This window comes from Leptonychotes weddellii, chromosome 5, assembly GCF_054177405.1.
Source record: "Leptonychotes weddellii isolate Sample4059 chromosome 5, ASM5417740v2, whole genome shotgun sequence".
Taxonomy (NCBI): domain Eukaryota; kingdom Metazoa; phylum Chordata; class Mammalia; order Carnivora; family Phocidae; genus Leptonychotes; species Leptonychotes weddellii.
Genome location: NC_138373.1, coordinates 151614600 through 151638639, shown reverse-complemented (window position 1 = coordinate 151638639; position 24040 = coordinate 151614600). Strand labels below are relative to the sequence as shown.

The following is a 24040-nucleotide window of genomic DNA, read 5'->3' as shown; positions in this document are numbered from 1 at the left end:
AAGGGCCTTAATTGGTCCTGTAAAGGCTGGGAAATTCTAGTCGAGGTTAAACACCAACTGTGAACTATTCAGCCTCCCACCACACTAGGGCAAGCCCGCCACGCCCTGTGTCTCCTCACACTTCGGAGGCAACACACACCACACTCTCCTCCATTCTTGATCCAGGCACCAGCAAAGCAGGGAGAAGCTCCACAGCGAGCTCGAGCTTGAAAGCCTGCTGGCTCGGGGCACCCGGGTGGCTCAGTCAGTTCAACGTCTGCCTTCGGCTCAGGTCATGATCCCGGGGTCCTGGGATCGAGCCCCACGTCGGGCTCCCTGCTCAGCAGGAGCCTGCTTCCCCCTCTCCCTCTGCCGCTCCCCCTGCTTGTGCTCGCTCGCTCTCTGTCTCTCGCTCTCTTGGTCAAATAAAGAAATAAAATCGTAAAAAAAAAAAAAAGAAAGCAAGCCCGCTGGCTCAAAGGTCAACTCATCAAGCCCGCTCCCTTGTTCCCTCGGCTCCTTCTTCCAGGTGGCCTGGGCGTCCTGGGGACGACGGACTAACCACGGCCCCTCCCGGCTGCCTGTGCGCTTCCGGCCCAGACGGCTGCACGCCCTCAGAACCTCGGATTCTGGCTCCTTCATGGGCTGTTAGCAACGGAGGCCCTCACGGACTGGGGCTGCCCTACTCACTTTCCTCATGATATCAGAGATCAGGGACGGCTCCCGGCAGTGGCTCGACACCGCTACGGAGGGCAATTTGCCACAGCGGAAAGGGTCCCTTGGGGAACGGGCTAAACTCAGCAGGGCAGGTCTTTCCCAACTGCAGGAGGATGCGGCTTCCGCGCTCCTCAGCCACCTGCCCACGGACCTTGGGGAAGCGGTGACAGAGCCACCACTGCCTGAGGCCCCAGCGAGCTGGGTCACGAAGGGGGTCCGTGCGCCTCATGGATGGCAGCACCCCCACCGACTGTGGCAAGGCGGGGTCGGCTCGTCCTGCTCAGGACAAATGGCTGCACCATGCACGGCTGCCCACGACAAGCCTCTCGTCCATATTTTTACCGACTCACGGGCAGCTGCTCACAGGCTGGCGGTTTGGTCAGGCCAATGGCAGTGGGGTGACTTTCACAGGCAAGGCCGACCCATCGGGGCTGTTCCAGTTTGGAGGGCACCAGGGTGGCGAAGGTCACCCGCACTCGAGCACACGCAAACACTAGCACACCAGGGGCTGTCTCTAACCTCCAGGTGGATTCCCTTGCCTGAATCCCAGTCACCACCCATTTGGGGCTCTCAAGCACAACCCTCCACTCCGAGGACAACTCCACCAGCTCTCCGACCCTCCGCTCCACTGTTCCATACTCCTTCTTCCCTGGCCTAATGGGCCCCTCTGGTCTACTATCCCTTCCAGTCTTGGGGGAGCTGTGACCACAAGGGCCTGAGCTCCAGAAGGGGCACTGTGCCCCTGCAGTGCTTGCAAAATGCACTGTTTTGAATTGCAAATTATGCTCCCAAACCAAAGGCTGGAAACTGCCATTCTTTGGGCCTGTGAGGGGACAAACCTCTTAGCTGCTGGCCAGCTGAATTCACTGGGCCACTTCCTCCATCGGTGGGCACGACTCACTGCACTGTTACAAGTGTGGTACTGTACTGACTTATGGCCCGTACACCCACCTGGAACACCTCTGTGGGGCAGCAGTCTTTCTAAGTGCAACCTACCGCCAGCAAGGCCTCCTGACGCCATGACTCAGATCCTCAGATCCAGGATCTCCTGTTACTGTCCACATAACATAGCACTGGGCTCTCCAACAGGACCTCCATGAACTTTCACCTCGATCACAGGCCTCTGGCATTGCTGAATGCCACTGTGGGCTTTTAAAATCTTTGCTCCTTAGGACGTCACCTGGCTCAGTCAGAAGAGCATGTGACTCTTGATCATGGGGTTGTAAGTTCGAGCCTCACGCCCCACGTTGGGTGTAGAGGTTACTTTAAAAAAAAATAAAATCGGGGCGCCTGGGTGGCTCAGTCGTTGGGCGTCTGCCTTCAGCTCGGGTCATGATCCCAGGGTCCTGGGATCGAGCCCCACCATCGGGCTCCCTGCTCAGTGGGAAGCCTGCTTCTCCTTCTCCCACTCCCCTTGCTTGTGTTCCCTCTCTCGTTGTGTGTCTCTCTCTGTCAAATAAATAAATAAAATCTTTAAAAAATAAATAAATAAATAAATAAATAAATAAATAAATAAATAAATAAATAAAATCAAATCTTTTGGGGCGCCTGGGTGGCTCAATCAGTTAAACATCTGCCCTTGGCTCAGGTCATGATCTCAGGGTCCTGGGATTGAGTCCCGCACTGGACTCTCTGCTCAGCAGGGTGTCTGTTTCTCCCTCTCCCTCTGTGCCCTCTCTATCAAATAAATAAAATCTTTAAAAATAAATAATAAAATCTTTAAATAAATAAAATAAAATAAAAATAAGATCCTTGCTCCTTAAGTTACAGGGCAGTAAAGAGCTCCTAAACTTCCTCACTGCCCGGGGCCCTTACCACTTTAAATTCTAGGCCCCACAGCCATTACGCTCCTCACACCCTGCCACCGGGAAAGGCTCCCAGAGCGGGTTCCTCTGCAGGAGGAGCCGGCAGCATCTTCAGACCAAGCCTAGCTAACCTAGCACTTTGCAGTTGCCAGGCTGAGCTCCCGGGGGACCCGCTCAGCCAGGCCGAGCATCCCTACCTGCAGCAGCACACGCCGCACGTCCGCCTCGGTGTGCTCGGCGCTGAGCTGGCCCAGCAGGAGCTCGGCAGACAGCCGCTGGGCCACGAAGCTGGTCACTCGGTTGCCATCATAGCCATTGAAGACCCCATACAGGAAGCAGTTGTTCTCACTCCTGCCAGAGAGGGGGGGAGCAGCTTGAGACTGGGGGCTTACAGACGAGTGCCACCAGTTCCCAAGGGGAGGGGACGAGGGCCAGGATTGTGGGAGACCAAAGACACAGCAGTGGGGGCTTCAGCTGCCCACCTGAGTCTCCCCACATTGACCTTCCTTCCCCGCGGGCACGGCCTTCTGGGACACTTCCCGCCCCCACGGTAGCAGGCCCTGGGTGGGTGTGAGGGCCAGATGTGCAAGGGACAGCAGCAGGTGCCACCTCCCACATCTCAGTGGCGAGCCCCATTTGAGAGAGGTGCAAAACTGTGGCTTTTTCTTGCCCACAAACCTGCTTCCCGTGCCCAGGGGGACACTGCCCGCATGCTCACCTGAACTTGAGCCAGCTGTCCTCCGGTGGGTGGCTTTCGGTGCCCTTGCCTTCGGCAGAGTAGCTGCGGTTGGAGGCCGAACCAACGCCAGAGAGGTGGCAGAGCGGCAGGTCATCTGTCCAGCTTGGTTGCTGTTCCTGAGAAGGACACCAGGAGACCGCGAAGCGTCACCTTCTCCCCCAGGACAGAGCCCTCGCCTTCTTCCCCAACAAAAACTAGTAGCCCCAGAGCCCCGTGGACAAGGTTCCACTTCCTCCTGGAAAACAATGCTTGTACGAACAAACACCTACAGAAGGGTCTGCATGTTTTTATGGGTAGTCCACAATGTCTTTCTCCAGGAAACGTAGAAAAGCCTAGAGCTCCCAAATTCAAGGCCCAGCAGTGGTTTCCAAGCATGAGCTGGGTTACAAAACATGAGACACACGGGTGCAGCAAACTCTTGGTAGAAAGCTCTTTGGTAGCTCCCCACCTCTCGCCGCTGTGGCTCTTACGCCAGCCCCTCGGGCACTGGTTCTAACTGGAGGTCTCCAGGCCCAGCCCCCAGAGTGGCCGATTCTGGTGGGGCCCCGGATACCAGCAACAGCAGATCCTCCAGGTGACTGATTCAGGCGGCCCGGATGGCACTGGAGAAACGGCCTTTGCGAGCAAGCCTCCGTCATGCCGCATGCCGCTGGGGCCTCTGCCCCTGCTCCCTGCTCTGCTCCGGTGACCTCTTCCATCTGCTCCGTGCCACATCCTTCTCCACCAGTACAAGGCCCCCAGCACCGCACTCTTTTCCCTCTGCGTGAACAGACTCCTTATCCTTGTCTAGCAATTCTCCATGCCTTCGGGACTCTGGCTCAGCAGTCACCGCCTCCAGGAAGTCTTCCTTCAGGAAGACCACCCCACCCCCAGCCGGGGCTTGACTGACAGCCCTCCCATGCACTCCTACTACACCCGGCTCCCTCACTCCGGCCTGCCTGTGTCTGACTGCCATTCTACCCCATGGATCTCAAACCAGACTGCTCAGCATCATCACCATGGAGCTTAGAACCTTACACACGCGCAGGCGCACACACACAGCTGTCCAGGCCTGGCCCAAACACAGATTCTGAACTGCCTAAATCTCCTCGCAGTTCATTCTGAGCGTCTGCATTTTTTAAGCCCCAGAAACAACTCTGACACAGGGCCCAGGTGCAATCCACTGCTTCTCACTGAGAGCCTCCCCAGAGCCGCCCCTACCCAAGTGTCAGCCCAGTTCACAGGGGCATTCCCAGGACCACCGGGCTGAACTACAGGAAACCGAAACAACTGGGAGAATCAAAAGTCACCTGCAAGGAGGACAAAGTTTGCATCGGATGCTGCACTGAAATATTAAACAGGCATGGCTATTGTGTGCGATTGCTCACAAGGTAGCAGAGCCTTCAAAGAAGGCTGTGAAAACCACTTCGATGGGCTTTTGCAGTCAGGTATGTAAAAGGCCTGTGGTTAGCTTGTGACCCTTGTGTCACCCCTTGTGTCACCCACACCCTCCCCTAGCCCTGTGCTAGGCCACTACGTTGTCTTCTCAGTAACATCTCTGGTGAGGGGCACCTGGGTGGCTCAGTCGTAAAGCGTCTGCCTTCAGCTCAGGTCATGATCCCAGGGTCCTGGGATCGAGCCCCGCGTCGGGCTCCCTGCTCAGTGGTGAGTCTGTTTCTCCCTCTCCCACTCCCCCTGCTTGTGTTCCCTCTCTCGCTGTCTCTCTGTCAAATAAATAAATAAAATCTTAAAAAAAAAAAAATATCTTCGGTGAAATTAGGCAGTACATGACTTTTTTTCTTTTTATTGTGATAAAACACACATAGCAAAATTCACCATCTTAACCGTTTTTAAGGGTATAGTTCAGGGGTACTAAATATTCAGTGTTGTGCAGCCAGCCTCACCATCCATCCCCATGGCTCTTTCCATCTTGTAAAACTGAAACTCCGTCCCCATTGAACACTAACTCCCCCTCCCCAGCCCCTGGCACCCACCACTCCGCTCCAGGTCTCGAAGGGCATAACCCTTTGAGACGGGCTCCTCTCACTCAGCACCATGCCTCAAAGCTACCCACCACAAGTTGCTGTGACAGCAAGTTTGTCCCCTCATCACAGAGTTTTCCATCAGATGGATGCAGAAGCCCATCCGCTCATCCACTCAAGGGCATCTGGGCTATTTCTAGTTTGGGGCAATTATGGAGAGCCGGTATGAACAGTCATGGGCAGGTTTTTGTGTGAACATGACCTTTCACATCTCTAGAGGAGGGATGAGATGGCTGTCTAATTTTGTAAGAAATGGCCAACTGTTTCCCAAAGTGGTGTACCATTTGCACTCCCGCCAATAAATGCACAAGGAGAGTTCCAGGGGCTCCACATCCTCACCACTGTAGGGTCTCCTTTGTTAAATGGAGACATTCCAGGAAGTGGGTAGTGCTAGCTCATCAGGGCTTTGATCTGCATTTCCCTGGTGGCTAATAATGGTGTTAAGCATCTTTTCATGTGCTTCTTTGCCATCGCCACATCTTTGGTGAAGTGTCTGTTTTAAGTCTTATGCCCATTTTTTTTTCTTATGTCCATTTTTTAATTGGGTTGTTTTTTCACCTGTCGAGTTCTGAGAGCTCTTTATGTTTTTGGATAAAGCCCTTTGTTGGACATGTGATTTGCAAATATTTTTTTTCCCAGCCCGTACCTTGTTGTTTCTTCCCTTTTTTTTTTTTTTTGCAAGATTTATTTACTCAGAGAGAGAGAGAGAACAAGCAGGGGAGGGGCAGAGGGAGAGAATCTTTTAAGCAGACTCCCCACTGAGTGGGGAGCCCGACTCAGGGCTCGATCCCACAACCCATGAGATCATGACCTGAGCTGAAACCAAGAGTCAGAGCTTAACCGACTGAGCCACCCAGGTGCCCCTGTAGCTTGTTATTTTATTTGCTTACTGGTATCTTTTGCAGGCCAAGAGTTTTTAGTTTTGACGAAATCCATTTTATCAGCTTTTTTTCTCATGGTGCATGCTTTCGTGTTCTGATAACTGTCTGCCTGGCCCCAGCCACAGAGACCTAAGTTTTTCTTCTGATAGTTTCACAGTTTCACATTCAGACCTGTGATCTATTTGGGGTTAATCTCTGTATAAGGCAGGAAGTTTAGGTCTAAGGTTTTTTTTTGTTTCACATATGGATATCCAATTGTTCCAACACCATTTGTTGAAAAGACTGCCCTTTCTCCATTAAATTATCTCTGCACCTCTTTCAAAAAAAAATTAACTGGCCGTCCTTGTGTCGGTCTATCTCTGTCCTCCACTCTGTTCCATGGATCCATGTGTCCATCCCTCCACCAATTCCATGCTCTTGATTACCATAGCTTGATAAATCTATATTTAAAATCTCTATTATCAAATCTACATTTTATTTATAATCTATATTATACAATTGGGTAGTGGGTTGCCTCTAACTTCATTCTTTTTCAAAATTATTTCAGTCATCCTAGTTCCTTTGCTTTCTCTATAAATTTTAAAATTAGCTTGTCTATATCTACAAGAAAATCTTGCTGGGATTTTGACTGGAACTGTTTACAGATCAATTTGAGATCTGACATCTTCACCATGCTGAATCTTGCAATTCATCAACATGGTGTGTCTTTAATCTTACTTACGTCTTTTTTTTTTTTTTTAAGATTTTATTTATTTATCTGACAGAGAGAGAGACAGCGAGAGAGGGAACACAAGCAGGGGGACTGGGAGAGGGAGAAGCAGGCTTCGCACCGAGCAGAGAGCCCGATGTGGGGCCCAATCCCAGGACCCTGGGATCATGACCTGAGCCGACGGCAGACGGTTAATGACTGAGCCACCCAGGTGCCCCTAATCTTACTTACTTCTTTATAAGACTTATTCACAAGATGTCACCACAAGGTCTGAAAAACCACTAATGCCTATTAGTAGCCTTCGAAAACAGAAAATATGACCGAAACCTAGCCGTGGAAAAGAAACAGCAACAAGAGCTGAAATTCTGCTCAGCTTCTGAGGACACCAGGTATGTAGGGCATGTGTTTCCTCTCTCACTGTGTCTGTCAAATAAATAAATAAAATCTTAAAAAAAAAAAAAAGATTTTATTTATTTATTTGAGAGAGTGAGCGAGAGAGAGAGAGAGAGCACACGAGCAGCAGGCAGAGGGAGAGGGAGAAGCAGGCTCCCCGCTAAGCAAGGAGCCCGATGTAGGGTTTGATACCAGGACCCTGGGATCATGACCTGAGCTGAAGGCAGACACTCAACGGACTGAGCCACCCAGGCGCCCCTCTAGCTGGAATCCTGACCTGTCTCATTTGAAAGCAGTATAAATGTCTCTTTCTTTTTTTTTTTTTTTTTAAAGATTTTATTTATTTGAGACAGAATGAGAGAGAGAGAGCACATGAGAGGCGGGAGGGTCAGAGGGAGAAGCAGGCTCCCCGCTGAGCAGGGAGCCCGATGCGGGACCCGATCCCGGAACTCCAGGATCACGACCTGAGCCGAAGGCAGTCGCTTAACCAACTGAGCCACCCAGGCGCCCCAATGTCTCTCTTAATATAAATGCGAACTACCTTAATTAAGTCTTGGAATTCACATGACATTATGCAATTAGAGTACATTCAACTAATACAAACACGTATTCAATAAACATTTACTGGGCATTTACAAAAGGCTGGCATTCTAGGTGCTGGAGCCACAGTGCAGAAAATGACTGAGGGTCCTTGTTTGAAGCCTCCTTTCTAGTCAAAGAGAAACCTCAAACATGTAATACTATAAATAAAGCTATTTCAGACAGGGATATGTGCCATATAATATATATAATTAGGGTAAGGGGACAGACAGTGATGGTGAGGGCTCTTTTAGATGAAATGGTCAGAAGAGGCGACCTCTGAGCCAGACCCAAATGATTATGGAGCAGTGACCATTTCAGAAAAGTGGGAAAGGAGCCTTCTAGGCAGAGGAAACAGCATCTGCAAAGACCCTGAAGTGGAAAAGTAAGTGTGTGAGGTTTAAGGAGGTCCAAGAAGGCCAGCGTGGCCTCTGCAGTGACCAGAGAGGAAAGTGGCTTGCTACGGTGTTCATACATGTGTACCTGGGTGGGAACAGGGTAAGGCTTTCCATGCCACTGAAAAGAGTTCACTGCCAAGGAATTAATTATTTTTCAATGAACAGCATCTCCCTAGTCAGGTGTGTCCCACGTCCTCCTCCTGAAAAGATGGGTCAAGAGACCAATATTCAGCACCCCAAAGTATCACAGCTATTCTAAAGCACGGCAGAAGGGGCACCTGGGTGGCTCAGTCGGTTACGCGGTTAAGGGTCCTGGGATCGAGCCCCGCATCGGGCTCCCTGCTCAGTGGAGAGCCTGCTTCTCCCTCTCCCTCTACTGCTCCCCCTGCTTGTGTGCTCTCTCTCTGTCAAATGAATAAATAAATCTTTCAAAATAAAGCACAGCAACAGATGTTTACACTTTCTAAAGTATAGAAAGTGATTAACTTAATCACTGTCTGTGATTAAAGATGAGATTAAGACGGACTGAACTTGTCCTCGGACAGAAGATGAACAATACAAATGTGTCGTCCTGGATGCAAAACCTGCACTGCGCTGCAACCGGGGTGCTTCCTCTGCCATTGCCCACCTCCCACAAGGGACAGGGACAGGCTTCCAGGGACTCGAATCCTTCCAACAAATTCATACTTTCCAGCAAAAAATAAATATTACCCAAGCAACTTACGGGCCCACTTGACATTGAGATAGGCTACAAAAAACACTAAGGAAAGAGTCTTTTACAAGGAAGGAAGGAACAAACTGGAACAGATGACCGAGGAACTGGCCGCGTCCGCATTTCAGGGCACAGGGACAACTCATCTGAGGGCATTTCCCGATGGCGCCCATGACATTGCTACCAGGAGTGGGCTGATGCTGCCCGGACCGCCGCAGCCACACTCAGCTCATGTGGGAAGAGCAAGCCCTCCCAAATCCGAAAAACTATATGACAGTGGTCAATCTACTTACAACCATCTTGTTCTTCCATATTTATGACTAGTGCCTGGCCACCTCTACAATGTTAAGTGCTCTTTTTGAAATCTGATTTTCATAATGTTGAGCTAGCAATATTTTGGAAATATAGTTGACTCTTGAACAACGCTGGGGTTGGGGCACCAACCTCCTGCACAGTCTAAAGTCCACATGCAACTTCTGACTCCCCAAAAACTTAACTATTGAAATAGGCTACTGGTGACTGGAAGCCTTACCAATAACATAAACAATTAATTGACATGTTTTGTATGTCATATGTATTATATAACGAATTCTTACGATAAAGTTAGCTAGAAAAAGGAAAATATTAAGAAAATCATAAGGAGGGGCGCCTGGGTGGCTCAGTCGTTAAGCGTCTGCCTTCGGCTCAGGTCATGATCCCGGGGTCCTGGGATCGAGCCCCGCATCGGGCTCCCTGCTCAGCAGGAGGCCTGCTTCTCCCTCTCCCACTCCCCGTTTGTGTTCCCTCTCTCGCTGTGTTTCTCTCTGTCAAATAAATAAATAAAATCTTAAAAAAAAAAAAAAAGAAAGAAAATCATAAGGAATGGGGCCCCTGGGTGGCACAGTCGGTTAAGCATCCGACTCTTGGTTTCGGCTCAGATCATGATGTCAGGGTCCTGGGATCAAGCCCTGTGTTGGGCTCCATGCTCAGTGTGGAGTCTGCTCAAAATTCTCTTTCTGCTCTCCCCCTGCCCCTCCCTCCATACACCTTCTCACGCACTCGCTCCCTCTCTCTTGAATAAATAAATCTTAAAAAAAAGAGAAAATTCTGAAGAAAACAACATACACGATACAGTACTGTATTCACAGAAAAAAATCTGCATATAAGTAAATCTGCACAGTTCAAACCCATGTTGTTCAAGGGTCAACTGTATAATATTCGATTAACTAGCAACTGGTTTTCAGATCAATGGGTATGGACTCCAGTGCTGTTTATTTAAGGACAGTCTTTGTCCATTGCCAATAATAACACTCAAGAAAACAGCAGTCGATGGATAGTTAACATGCCATTATATGTACTTCAGTCGGCACTAATGCCAGCATCTTAGTGGGGAAACACCAGAGGCATTCTCATTAAGATCAGAAACACAGCAAGGATGCCCACCTTCTCCATTACCGAACATTGAACTAGAGATGTCAACCCACACAATTAGGTAAGAGAAAAAAGAAGCTGAGCTTAAGAATTGGAGAAGTACAATTATCTCTATTTGCAGTTGACAGGATAGTAAACCTCAAGAATTAATGTTAAAAATAACTCAAATAAAAGAAATCGGTAGGGTGGTAGGATAGAAAAATCAAGACACAAAAACCAAGAGTCTTTATACACTTAAAGAAAAGATCGGCATCCAGCCTCCACATGAAAATCCCCGCTTGCTGTCAACTAAAATCACAAAGTCTTTGTCCTCTGAGGTTCTCTCCAGTCAGTCTCCCCCAACCACACTCCCATAGAGGATTTCTTTAAACCTAAATTTACATTAGCTGGATTATATCTTAATGCTTTCATCTCAGCCTTCCAGCCTGTTGACATAATTTTGAATCTTACCCTTTGAAGATTAACAATCTCACTCAGCTGTCTGTCTTGTACAGCTAAGGCCTTCTCTACAGTGTTCCAAATGGTTTCTAAAAAACTGTGACCAGAACAAACAAGCGTGGGAAGCTAACCTACTTCTGGCAGGAGGAGTCCACACCAGCACAGGGGGGAAGTAACACCTCTACCAAAGGTTTGCTCTACTTGAAAGGCCAAATGTATTTTGGGGACCTCAAGTAAGGAGGCTACTGACCCCACAGGTGCAGCCACAGAAACAGGCACACACTTTAAACCAACTATTTATATACATTAAACTTGCTGAGCAAAGTCCTACTTATTTCACACTGACACTCTTTAAACTTAAAGTCCCTAGCCAATTGGACTTGACTGGCTCTTAAGATAAAGGAGAAATAAGAAAAAATTACCCAAAATCATATTAAAAAGTATCCATGGTGAGACAAGGCCTCCCTCCCCTTTCCTTGTCTTTCCGAATCCTGTCCACCTCCAAAGGCCCTGCTCAGATCCAACCAGCGCCAGAGGCCCATGTTTCCCAAACCTCAACCAGCTGTTCACTATCTTCAAGGAATTACCCCCTTCATATTTTTTCTTTACACTGCCACATTTTCTTTTACTCAAACAACTTCATTTTGAATGTAAACATTTTTGGTATTATAAGTAGAAAACCAGTATCACTTGCTGTATCTTGAAGATAATAAAAAATGAAAACAAGATTATTAAATTCTAGCTGAACCTACTGCCTGCATTAGACTCTGAGCCAGGGCCCTGTTCTCTCTGTTTAAAAAAAACAAACCAAGAAACAGCGGCGTTAGGACACCTGGCTGGCTCAGTGGGTGGAGCATGTATGTGACTCTTGATCTCAGGGTTGTGAGTTCAAGCTCCACACTGGGGGTAGAGATTACTTAAAAATAAAATCTTGGGCGCCTGGGTGGCTCAGTTGGTTAAGCGACTGCCTTCAGCTCAGGTCATGATCCTGGAGTCCCAGGATCGAGTCCCACATCCGGCTCCCTGCTCAGCAAGGGGTCTGCTTCTCCCTCTGACCCTCTTCCCTCTCTTGCTATCTGTCTCTCATTCTCCCTCTCTCAAATAAATAAATAAAATCTTAAAAAAAAAAAAATCTTAAAAACAAAAACAAAAACAGGGAGGAGACTAGCAAGAATCAGAAAGGTGTTAAGGACATACCAGGACATTCTCTCTTGATCTCATCAGAGTTTGAAAGAGAGCTGAAAAGCAAATAACCTGTGTGATATATAACAATGAGTTTTATGCCAGCATACACCAAACCCTCTCACTGTACGTGTCCCACACTCTGGGAAAATAACCACCCAAGGCTGCAGGGCCCCTTCCCTGAGAAATCCATCCTAGTGGTTCACGAGACATACTGTCGTGAACCTAGTGGTTCATGACAAAAAACCATCTGGTGTTTTGGCAACTTTCATGCTATAGTTTGGTATTGGGTTCTTGGTTTTTGTTAAGTTTATTCATTTAAGCAATCTCTACACCCAACGTGGGGCTTAAACTCACGACCCTGAAATCAAGAGTCACACGCTCTTCTGACTGAGCCAGCCAGGGGTCCCTGTTTTGTTGTTGTTGTGTTGTTGTTCTCTTATAGCCTAGTACTGTTAATTAGCTACTTATTTTGCTGATTCCAAGACGTGTATTCTCAATCTTTTAATATCTGAAGCTGATGTGTTACACGTTAATTAGCAAAGTGTTTTCTTTCTTAGTAGCATATAAAATAATGACGGGTCCTTATAATTAATGGTGTCTTGGATCCAAAGATACATGGACAATTTCTCATATAGTTATGAGTGCTCCTTCAGTGGGAGTCCCTGCTTAGAATGCAGTCCCCACAGCACCTCAGACGTTCAGTGGCAAGTGGCCAGAGAATTCCAGGAGGTTCTGCCCAGGCGGGAGTGGGAGAGTCCTCGGTCTTCCCTGACGTCAGCAATGGCCCCGAAATCGCTCTGACGCTGCTGTGGCTGGGTGAGCAGCCATCCTGCTGCCCCAGCTCTCTCCCCTCCATTGGGGATTAGCCACACCAACCCTCCCCCGCTGATTCCACCCCACTGCCAAGTCTCTTGCTTCCTTCCTCCACATTTCTGGAACAATTTTCAGAAAGGTCATGTATTTCCTATTCACACAAACCACCCCCTTCCTCACCCCTGCACGCACTGATGCATACTTCCTCCCACGCCCACAAATGCCAGGCCTGCCAGCAGCAGTGGCGATGGGCACCTCAGCACCCGCACCCGGAGCCGAGAAGGGGGCGCCTCGCGCTCACATAGCCACGTCACAGAGCTGCATAAATACACGCCACAGTGAGCCTGCACCACCTTCTCTGATGAGTTCCAAATTATTTCTCAGAAATTGAACACAAAATAGGGTAAGCAAGAAGGCTGCTTCAAAATGCCGAATTTTGGGGCGCCTGGGTGGCCGAGTCGGTTGAGTGTCTGCCTTCTTCGGCTCGGGTCATGATCTCAGGGTCCTGGGATCGAGCCCCGTATGGGGCTCCCTGCTCCGCGGGAAGCTTTCTTCTACCTCTCCATCTGCCTCTCTCCCCTGCTTCGCTCTCTCTCTCATTCACTCTCTGAAATAAATAAAATCTTAAAAAAAAAAAAAAAAAAAGCCTAATTTTGACTTGATTGTGTGAGGGAGCTCCCAAAATTCATATTTTGGTATGAAAAGTATGGATAGCGATCCAGTTGCAACCGAAGTGGTGACCGGTGTTACAACCTCCGTATGCCCATACCCTTTAGCAACCTCATACACATATGTGACCATGTCACAGAATAACAGTCTGTAACAGTCCCCACAGAGATTCATCTCAAACTCCTGGGCAGCAAAAGTGGACAAAGCATGGTTCCAAGTTCAGGCCACAGCTTGAATATCAAATTATAGTATGAAAAGGCTGAGTGTTTTTGTGCTGAAAGCACCCGAATTCCTTGGAGGCAAAAAGGAAGCTCAGAATGAGAGAATAATGCCCCCAGGAAGATGGCTCAGGGTGGGGGTGGGGGGGCAGCTGTTCTTTCTCTCCAAAAAGCTTAAAATACCCAGTGCCTCCTGCCATCTCTGTCCTTCTGAATGACCCCCTTTTCCTTCCCCACTCCTCTGGGACCAGCTCAACCCCTGGCCCCCACCTCTCCCAGCAGGGTTTTCATCAAAGGCTCTCTATGTTTTCATCACAAATATAGTCCTAATACATTCTTAAAGGGGCTACTAATAATTGTGGAGCACTTACTGTGGCTGAAGCAGCTGGGCCACATTCTGACAGCGGAGGAGATGGTTGTACGTGATGGCCTCATGGATGTTTTTATTTTAATGGGGGCATTTACTACATATATTAGAAAAAATACAGAGCCAGCACCTGTGATCTTGTAGATGTAGTTGCTCAAGATTTCTAAGTTAAAAAATTAATTTCAAGTTGATTTTCTTTTTATAATTAAGTACAGAATAGCATAGGCAACACCAAACTCTTGATTCTCTCAGCCCCAAATGTGTTCCTCTTCCAGAGATCCTAATCTCAGTAAAGGGCACTGCTGTTGTTCCAACTGAAAACCTTGCAGTCCTTCTTGACTCTTCTTCCTCAGTCACGCACCCCACATCTGATCCACCAGCAAATCCTATCAGCTCTTCCTCCAAAATACAGCCCTTCCTAAAAACCACTGAGTTTCACAGCACACAGAGTAGAATCCAAAGTCCACACCAGGGTCCACAAAGGTCCCTTGAACCTTGGCTACCCCCACTCCCCCCAATGCACTCTACTCCAGCCACGCTGGCCTCCTTGGTGCTCCCCAAACACAAAAGCCTTTGCATCCCTATTCCCTCAAGCAGAATACTCCCTCCCAAACCCCCTACTTCATCCCATCAAATGTTGAGAGGTCGTCCCCTACCACTCTAAAACAGCCCGTCCACCATTCTATGAATCCAGACTATTCTTCCTCACAGCACCAACTGATGCTACAGATATTATATTGTTTACAATCTGTATTTACTCATTGTGACTGTCTCCCTTATTAGAACAGAGGCTTCATGAGGAAAGTGTCCCATGTACCTACACAGCATCTGCCACATAGCAAGTGCTCAGTGACACCTGAATGCTCAGAACTGAACGTGGAACTTCATGGCTGGACCGTGACCAGGCTGGGCTAGGACAGTAATGCGTTAGTTTATTTAATCCTAACAACACTCCTGGGAGTCCTTTCTGTTGGGAACCAAGGTTCAGGGATGTTAAGTGACTTGCCCAAGTCCATATGGGACTTGTACTTTTTGTTAGGCTGCGAAGGGCCCAAGTTCCCTTGAACACATCAAGCTACCTTCAAAAGCTCTTCTTTTCTTCAAAAGACCTTTTAAGGTACCATGCTGGCTAGGGACCAAAGGTGAAACTCCTCAGTGCTCTGCCATCTGGCCCCAGCACACCCTCCTAGCACCACGTTGTCAGCAAATCCCCATCCCTCCTGCAAGCCTCCACTGTCCCAGTCAAATGAGGCCACCCACGACCCCTCAACACTGACGACAGAGTGCCTTATGCATTGTTAGTGGTTGATGGCTCCTTCCCCCACGCTGCAAATGCAGTGAGGGTGCGCACCCACCCTCTTTATCTTTGTATCCCCAGGCCCTGCAACCACAGACTAGGGACCCTCATGGCCATCTGCTCAATGCTGATATTTGAGCTGCTCTTACCAGACTCAGCACAGTGGAGAGCAGGCCAGTGAGCTACACACGCTGCCTGGACACTCAGACACCCTGTGGGCAGAGACGTCTGGTCATCCTTAGGGTGGGAGGGGCCTTGTGTGGACATCACTGCCATCCCCTTGCCTTTCGTCATGATGCTATGCACCTAAAGCTAATTGTCCTGTCTTGAAAAGATTCCATTTCCACCCAGGACCACATTCTGGAGCTAGCAAAGCTTCTGTCTAACCCGAGTCCCCTGGGCTCCATCACATCCAGAAGAGACGGACGCTGGAAGCCACTCCCCTCAGCAAGCCGAGTCGGCCCACAGCAGTTACCACTTCCAGCATTCACTACAGTCCAGCCTGTATTTCTGGAATTTTTACAATGAGTAAATTTATACAGGGGCCCTGCCCTTTGGAAGCTTACAAAGCAAAGGGCCGGCCCTACCTAACTCGATGACGAGGCTGACCTGCAGAGCATTAGTAAAATAAAAGGGCAGCTAAAGGTGTGGAGGGGAAGAGAGCAATCCCCACTGGGGAAACCTGGGAATTGCTGTCGTGGAAGAGCAATTTCAGAAGAAAGTCTACACGAAGCTTGTCATCAGTATACAGCACTGACGGTCATCCCTGCCTCCAATTCTGATGCTTTAAGGCCCTCGAGGGCAGGAGGGCCAGTGTCTGCTGTATCTTTAAGGCCAAGGCCAAGCCCTGGACATGTCTACAAATGCTTTTTTACAAATATTTATTGAGTGCCTGGCACCTAATGGTGGTAAGTGCTGGCGATACTGTTCATTGTAGATCACAAGTACAGGAGGCAGACAAGTGCACAGGCAAGCACAACAGACTGCCCCATCTGGGGAGGACCCAGGGGTCCCACACCCTACACTGGCAGGTCAGAACAGGCTCATGGCGCCAAGATGTGTGCGCATCCATGTGCACGTGTGTCAGGAGGATGCAGAGGCTGTAAGACACCAGCGACAAACCCATGGGGGTCCAGACTAGGGGGTAAGAGTGAGTCTCAGGACAATCCTCCTACTGCCTGCTCTCCCCTTAAGAGTCAAGGAAACGGAGGCACAGTGCGTTAGAGCCAGGACGAGAACCCGGGCCGCCACTCCGGTCACGCCTTCCCGTAGCGCCAAGAGGTTAACAGGGTTTCTGGAATCAGACTGCCTGACTTTAATCCTGACTCTGCCACTTACTAGCTGTGTGGCCTCGGGCAAATGACCACCCCTCTGTGCCTCCGTTTCTCACCCGTCCAACAGGAATAATTGTAGACCCTACCTCCCGGGGCTGTTAGATAAATTAAGCTTACAACGTAAGGCAACTGGCAGAAAACCTGGGAGATGACAAGCGGTCCACAAGCGGCTGCCGTGGCTGTAACTGTTATTATGCCACGGCCGCTCGCTGCCCGGGGTGGCCTCACCACCCCGGCTAGCTCCGCCGCAGCGCGCCACGTTCCCTTCCGGCTCCAGGACGCTCCCCACTCTCGACGCGCCCTTGACGCTCGGGGTCGCTGGACCGCGAATCCCAGTCCCCGACGACCGGGCGGCAGCGCGCACGCGCGGACCTCGCGCGGTCGCACGCGCCCCCGGCCTCGGGAGTGAGGGGGGCCGGCCCGGGAGAGGGGAGGGCGGCGGCCACACCTCGCCAGGGAGAAGGAGGCGGCCCAACGGCGGAGAGGGAGCCGCGCCTGCACCCGACAGGCCCCCCTTGGGCTCCCAACCCCCAGCCCGGAGAGCGGGTCGGTTCCTCACACTCTGCAGCAGGCTCCTCCTCTGCGCCGCCATCTTGGAGGGACCCCCCGCGGGTGCGCCCGCTCCCAGCAGAGCAGGCGAGAAGGGCGGCTAGAGCGGTCTGAAGCCGGCCGGGAGGTTCAGGCGCCAGGGAGCGCGCGTACAGCGCCACCCCACGGCCAAAGTGGGATGGGGCCGTAGAGGAGTGTTGCGCAGGCGCTGTCTTCCGCAGTTTTCTGTGGTGGGAGGAAAAGGGAGGGCCTCCCTATATGATTGCCTCTCGCCCATTTTATTTGCGCATTTTCTCCAGGATGCTTTTCAGGTGGGGCTCCTAAGACACCGGATTTGCGTTCTTTATGGACACTTTGGGCGTGGGGTCCGGTGAATTATTCATTCACTCGATAAATATTCATTGGGTGGCCATGCCTGGCCCTATGGGGTGAAGCAGCAAGCAAGACACCCTCAGAAAGCTCATGTTTTAATTGGGGAGGACATCGTTTACATACATAAATCATTTCGAGATGGGCTAAATGCTAGGAAGAGAAATTTATGGATGTGGCATGGGAGTGGAGGGCACGCCAGGCCGAGGGGGACAGCTAGTGCCCAGGCACGAGAAAAGGGAGCGTGAGTGTGGGTTCAAGCAGCATGCGTGTCACAGAAGGCTGGAACAGAGGTGGAGGGGAAGTGAGATAAAGGGCTGTGGGCTGAGTTCTGACCTTGCTTGCTCCAGGCTGGAGTTGAGCAATTCATGTGGTGGACAAAGGAAAGTTGTTGACTTCTGAGCAAGCCAGCGACATGATCCCACTGGTAAAAGATGCCTTTGACTTCTATGTCCAAAACAGATGTTTAGGAGTATTGGAGTGAAGATCAATTAAGGGACTGTTGTGTTAGCTCAAGGCAAGAGATGATAGTAGTTTGAGTCTGCTGCCACTGCCAAGTCGATGGATTTTATTTAGGAGATGAAATTGTCAGAGCTTGATTCATGGATTGGTTGGGATTGATGGTGGAAAGAGATTTGTCAAAGCTTCTCCTAGATTTCTGGAAAGAACAGCTAGAAAATCTTGGGGGGAGGGAGAAGGGAATGAATGACCTTGAGTTCAGCTTGGACATGTTGAGTTTAGGTGCTTTTAACACATGCAAGAAAAAGATCAGTCCTGAGATGGAGCGGACGAGAGAAGAACCCAGTGAAGGAGCAGGAGGGGCTGGAGAGGCCGGGGAGCAGAGGCACATAGAACCCAGGGTGGCTCAGTAGGTTAAGCGACTGCCTTCGGCTCAGGTCATGATCCCAGGGTCCTGGGATCGAGTCCCACATCGGGCTCTCTGCTCTGCGGGGAAGCCTGCTTCTCCCTTTCCCACTCCCTCTGCTTGTGTTCCTGCTCTCGCTACGTCTTTCTCTGTCAAATAAATAAATAAAATATTAAAAAAAAAAAAAAAAGAACCCAGGGTGAGGAAGGCAATGGCAAGTTTCAGCTCTAGGTAGAAGATTACTGAACAAAGTCCACTAGGTTTAGCTATCCAGAGGTCCTTGGCCCAGGCAGTTCAGGTAGGAAGGTAGCACAGAAACCCAGATGCAGTGAGTTGAGGAACGGTTGGGATATGGGGACATGGAGACCTTGAGAATCGGCAGTTATTCCCGGCTGGTGGGCTGTGCAGAGGAAGAGAGAGGGAAGGGAACATGAAATTAAGTGTGTTTTCTTTTAGGTTGGGAGAAACTTGAGCTTGTTTAAATGCTGAAGAAAAGACTTACCAGAGAAGAGCTGACGATTTGGAAGAGGGAATGGAGGCCATCTAGGTCTAGGATGGTAACTCACCATCTTGTCCTGCCAGCATAGCTCCATGTGGCCCAGGATGACTGCTTGAACTCCAGTTATTTTGTCTGAGTTCAGCCAGCAGGAAGGAAGGAGGAGGGGAAGAAGATGGCACTTCTCTTCCTCTTTTTTTTTTTTTTTTATTAAACATTTACTTGCAAGCAATCTTTCCTTTTAAGGAGACTTCCAGAAGTTCCACCTGATGTTTCTCCTTACATCTCATTGGCTATTAACTAGCCCTATGGCCACATTTAGCTGTAGGGAGGTAAGGAAATGCAGGCTTTGGACTAAGCTCCAGTGTGCCCAGCTATAGTTTCCGTCACTAAAGAAGGATGGAGACTTGGATACTAGGAGTTTATGAAGAGTCAGTGCCACAAAGGGGACTGGGAGGGGCCAGACAGTTTTTTGAGGAAGAAGAGTCTGGAAGGATTCAAGATTTGGAGCCCAACCCACTCCATTCTAATCCCAACCCCATATACTTTCACCTCTGTGACCTTGAACAAGCCACCTGAGCCTCAGTGTCCTCTGTAAAATGGGGGTGACAATCTACTTGGCAGACTGCAAGGATTAAATGAGATGCCGTGGAAAGACCTGCCCTGTGGTAAGTGCTGATGTTTGTTACATTCAAATTACAATTTCATTTTTTTAAAAAGATTTTATTTATTTGACAGAGACATGGTGAGAGAGGGAACACAAGCAGGGGGAGTGGGAGAGGGAGAAGCAGGCTTCCCATGGAGCAGGGAGCCCGATGCGGGGCTCGATCCCAGGACCCCGGGATCATGACCTGAGCCGAAGGCAGACACTTAACGACTGAGCCACCCAGGTGCCCCACAGTTTCATTTTTTTTTAAAGATAATAAACGTACCCTGAGTGCCTCTGTATGCCAGACACTTGCCAGATGCTTTTTCATCATAGTATTTCTCACTCCAACCTGGTATTACAATCATCCTTAATTTTATAAAACAGGAAACTCCAGTTCAGCGAGTCACCCAACAGGTAGATGTTTGGATTCGAATCCAGGTCCAGTGACTCTGTGATGTTGTGATATGATGAGAAATATACATCTGGTCTTCATCTCTGGTCCTTGGCTTCCAAATCCTTGAATGATAGGGGTTCCACCAGCATCCTTTGATATAATATTTGGTCATCCTCATAGCTTCTGGCAGGGCTTTGGAATTTTCCGAGTTATGGAAGTGATAGGGGCATCTTTTGTTATTCACCGAAAGCCCCTTCAGCCATCCTGGAGTTTATGAGATGACTGGTGGCTGGAAGGCCCTAGGTAACTTCAGGTGGGACGGGTTGCCAGAGGATCCAGTCATGGGATTAGAGGGTTAGAACTTTCAGCCACTCCCGCCCCCACTTTCTTGGCGGGGCGGAGAGGAGGGGGTGTCGGATTGAGTCAATCACCAATTGCCAATGATTTAATCTATCATGCCTGTGTAACGGAACCTCCACAAAACCCTGAACAAAGGGGTTTGGAGAGCTTCTGGGGTGCTGAATGCATCCACAGGCTGGGATGGTGGCACACCCCAAACTCCATGGGCCCAGAAGCTCCTGCGCTCTGTGGACCCTTCCAGATTTCCCCCTATGTACCTATTCATCTGGCAGTTCATTTGTATCTTTTATAATAGCCTTTTTAAATAAATCAGCAAAGTAACTCTTTCCCTGAGTTCTGTGAGCTGTTTATACAAAAAAATCATGGACCCTGAGGAGGGCGTCATGAGGATCCCTGATTTGTAGTCAAATCAGACAGAAGTGGGGGTGGCCTGGGGACCCACCACATACGACAGACTTCCGAAATAGGGAGCAGTCTCATGGGATTCAGCCCTTAACCTGGGGGGTCTGGTGCTACCTCCGGGTGCCGTTAGAATGGAGTGAATTACAGGGCACCCCGTTGCTATCCACGGAGAATGGAAGAGCTGCCCGCCATGCACACGCATTTGTGGTCACAAGTCTTCCGCTCTTGTAGATAAAAACACCCTGGTGATAGACTCCAAGGCCTTTGCTGGCAGCCCTGCGAGGTCAGCAGACCCTCCAACACCCTTCACTGCCCAGCCTGGGCTAACTGCTTGAAGGCCCCCAGACAACCTCGTGGTTCCCTTCCCCCATCTTTGCAGCTCCTTTCCCACTTGACTACCTGGTGAACTCTTCATGATTCCTATCAAATCAAAGTCCTTCCCGGAAACTGTTTTTTTGTGTGTTTTGTTTTTTTTTTTTATTCACATCCCAAGAATTGCTCCCTCAGTCAGTTTAAAATCACACGTATAAAAAAATAAATAAATAAAATAAAATAAATAAAAAAATAAAATCACACTTATAGGGGCACCTGGGTGGCTCAGTCATTAAGCATCTGCCTTCAGCTCAGGTCATGATCCCAGGGTCCTGGGATTGAGCCCTACATCGCCCAGCCTGCTTCTCCCTCTCCCTCCGCCCCTCCCCCTGCTTGTGCTTTCTCCCTCTCTCTCAAATAAATAAATAAAACCTTTTTTAAAAATTTAAAAAGGGGCGCCTGGGGGGCTCAGTCGTTAAGCGTCTGCCTTCGGCTCGGGTCATGATCCCAGGGTCCTGGGATCGAGTTCCACGTCGGGCTCCCTGCTCAGCAGAGAGCCTGCTTCTCCCTCTCCCACTCCCCCTGCTTGTGTTCCCTCTCTCGCTGTCTCTCTCTCCGTCAAATAAATAAATAAAATCTTAATCTAAATAAATAAAGTTATATTTGTTGTTTGCAGAGGCCTTCCTGAGGGTAGGAACTGTGGCAGTTCAGCTCTTGGTCTCCTCACAGGCTCCAGAGAAACAGCTCAGCAAATGTGTGTGGCACCTAATTGGTTGAAGAGGCAGAGCTGAATAGATACGTTGGTAGAACGTTGGTAGACGAGGCAGCTGGGGGACAGGCCATCTGTCCCCAGGTCCCCAAGTGACTAGAGGGGAGCTGGGACTATGACTTGGGGCTTCCGCTCCCCACCCCAACTCCTCTTTCCACACCTGACCACCTAAATAATCCACTGTGGTGGGTCCTCCTTCCAAAATTCCTCTGGTCTGGTTTTCCAGGTGATGTAGTTTTGGAATGTTGCTGTATTGGAGGGGTCTGGAGCCGATGGCCAAGAAAGAATTCTTGAGACATCTTTGGTGCAAAAAACGTGGTTTTATGAAAGCCTGGGGACAGGACCTGGGGGCAGAAAGAGCCGCACTGGGGTCATGAGGAGTGGCCCATTATAGACTTTCAAGTTGGGAGGAGGGGGTTAGGGATAGCGTAAATCTCTAAGGAATTTGGAAGCAAGGTTTTCAGGACCTTGAGGGGCTAGCCGTTGTTTAAAAAAGGTCATTTACTACCGTCTAGTAAAACCTTAGTCATGAGACCCTTCAGATGTATATCAGGGAGCCATATGCTTGGAGGATGATTGGTAATGTCTATCTTGGGGCGGGGGGGTTGTTGAAAGAAAGGAAGTTTCCAAAGGGATTTTTACAGGATCCTGGAGATTGGGCTAATGTCCAGCTAAGGTGGCCTTTTGCCTCCAGCAAAGTATTTACAGGGAGGCAGCTCAAGAAGGTCACTCTGTCTGTCCCAAGTACTTGTCAATGGGCTGCAAAGGAAATTTAATTTTTTCTATATTCCTTTTGCCTTTGTTCTCCACATCAGTGAGACAGGGAAATCTGCTATGGACAGTTCCCCTTCTCCTCTGGGGACAGAGTGCCGGGGCACCAGGTTGTGACGTGGATCCTGCTTTCCGCAGGACAGCCTTGTGGTTCACACTGGGGCTTTGCAGTCAATCCGACAAGCCAGAGGAGGAGCAAAGATACCACAGCTACTGACCTTGATAACCACTTAAACAGCCAGAGAGAGCTCCAGGCCCTCTCACCAGAGCCCAGGTGGAAGGGCTGACCTGCAGGGACCAGGGTCCCAGTGCGCTGTGCAGTGTATACATGGCCCAGAACATCAGATCATTCAGTGCCCCTGCACCATGACTCTTCCAAACCCCAGAATGCAGAGGAAAACCCAGCCGCGCAGCACGGAGGCCGAGAGGGCTGGGCACGGAAGGTCGCAGAGGCCCCGTGTCATAGGGTCTGCAGCGAGGCTTTCTCTTTTTGCGCTCCAGGCAGCTCCATCGGTCCCTCGTGCGGCTTCTCGGTGGCTGCCGGGACCCTGGTTCGCAGATCGCAGCTTGGAAAGATGACGCTAAGGACGCTGAAGAGTGTTTTGAAGGGTATCCCACCATCTGCACGCCCACCTTCCTTTTCACCTTCTCCGTTCTGGCTGGGACCCCAGGCCGGTGAACCCTGGCTGCCAAAGGAGAGCGCAGAAACCACCTGGCACCCGGCTCTTTGCCTTTCTGGATTTTTCCTGGTGCAAGTGTTTTGCCATGTGGCTGCGTGGTCTTCATATTGATCATCTTAATGGAGGTGTCCTAGTCCTTTGACTGGATACACTCTCGTTTCCAGATGTTCGCTAATAAGCTTGTTTCCACTGGGGGGCTGTTACAGATAGCTCTGCAACAAACAGTCATTTATGGGTTTAAAAACTATTTATTGAATTTCTTAGAGAAGCACAATGAAGTATAGAGGGGGAGGGGAATTATTTGCTTTATTTTAGCAAATAGAAAAAAGAAAACGGGAGAGCTGGGGCCAGTGGGACAAAATCTGTGTAACCTGGGCTGATGGGCTTACAGGGTTTCTTGGTGCTGCTGTGTCCTTTTTCTGTATATGTTTGAGATCTTTCATAATAAAAAATTTAAAAGTGCAAACATGGTCCCTGTCCTCAGCTCACAGTCAGATGAAACAGATGAGAAACCAGGATCTAGCAGAGCAGTGTGACAAGTGCCAGGATGGGACTAGGGGACCCAGACGAGGGCCACTTACCTCAGACTTAGGAAATCAGGGAGGGCTTCCTGGAAGAAGTGACCCCTGATGCCTGAAAGATGTGGAGGAGGTGGTCACATGACACTGAAGGGAAGGGTGTTCCAGGCAGGGGTCCTGTCAGGAGCAAAGAGCCGGTAGAGAAAGAAGGTGGCCCAGATAAAGCCTGGTGCGATGGTCCA

The 24040-nt window shown here is 49.6% G+C and overlaps 1 protein-coding gene and 1 long non-coding RNA gene across 3 annotated transcripts in view; one reads left to right on the top strand and one right to left on the bottom strand.

The window, feature by feature from the left end:
• TAB1 (TGF-beta activated kinase 1 (MAP3K7) binding protein 1) overlaps window positions 1-17348 on the bottom strand; it is a 32096-nt gene extending 14748 nt beyond the window's left edge. The window contains exons 1-3 of the mRNA XM_081822510.1: window positions 17224-17348; window positions 3220-3356; window positions 2699-2852 (exon numbers count right to left, since the gene is read on the bottom strand). Of these exons, the coding sequence (XP_081678636.1) occupies window positions 2699-2852; window positions 3220-3356; window positions 17224-17256 (324 nt within the window). The 5' untranslated portion in view covers window positions 17257-17348. The remainder of the gene's footprint in view (window positions 1-2698; window positions 2853-3219; window positions 3357-17223) is intronic.
• On the top strand, window positions 16833-23746 carry LOC145721915 (uncharacterized). 2 transcript variants are annotated; one of them, XR_014145939.1, is made up of 3 exons: window positions 16833-17210; window positions 18904-19611; window positions 22645-23746. It is a non-coding gene; the product is annotated as an uncharacterized LOC145721915 (long non-coding RNA). The 2 variants fall into 2 exon arrangements; XR_014145938.1 differs by lacking the exon at window positions 16833-17210 and adding an exon at window positions 17265-17524.
• The last annotated feature ends 294 nt before the right edge of the window (window positions 23747-24040 follow it).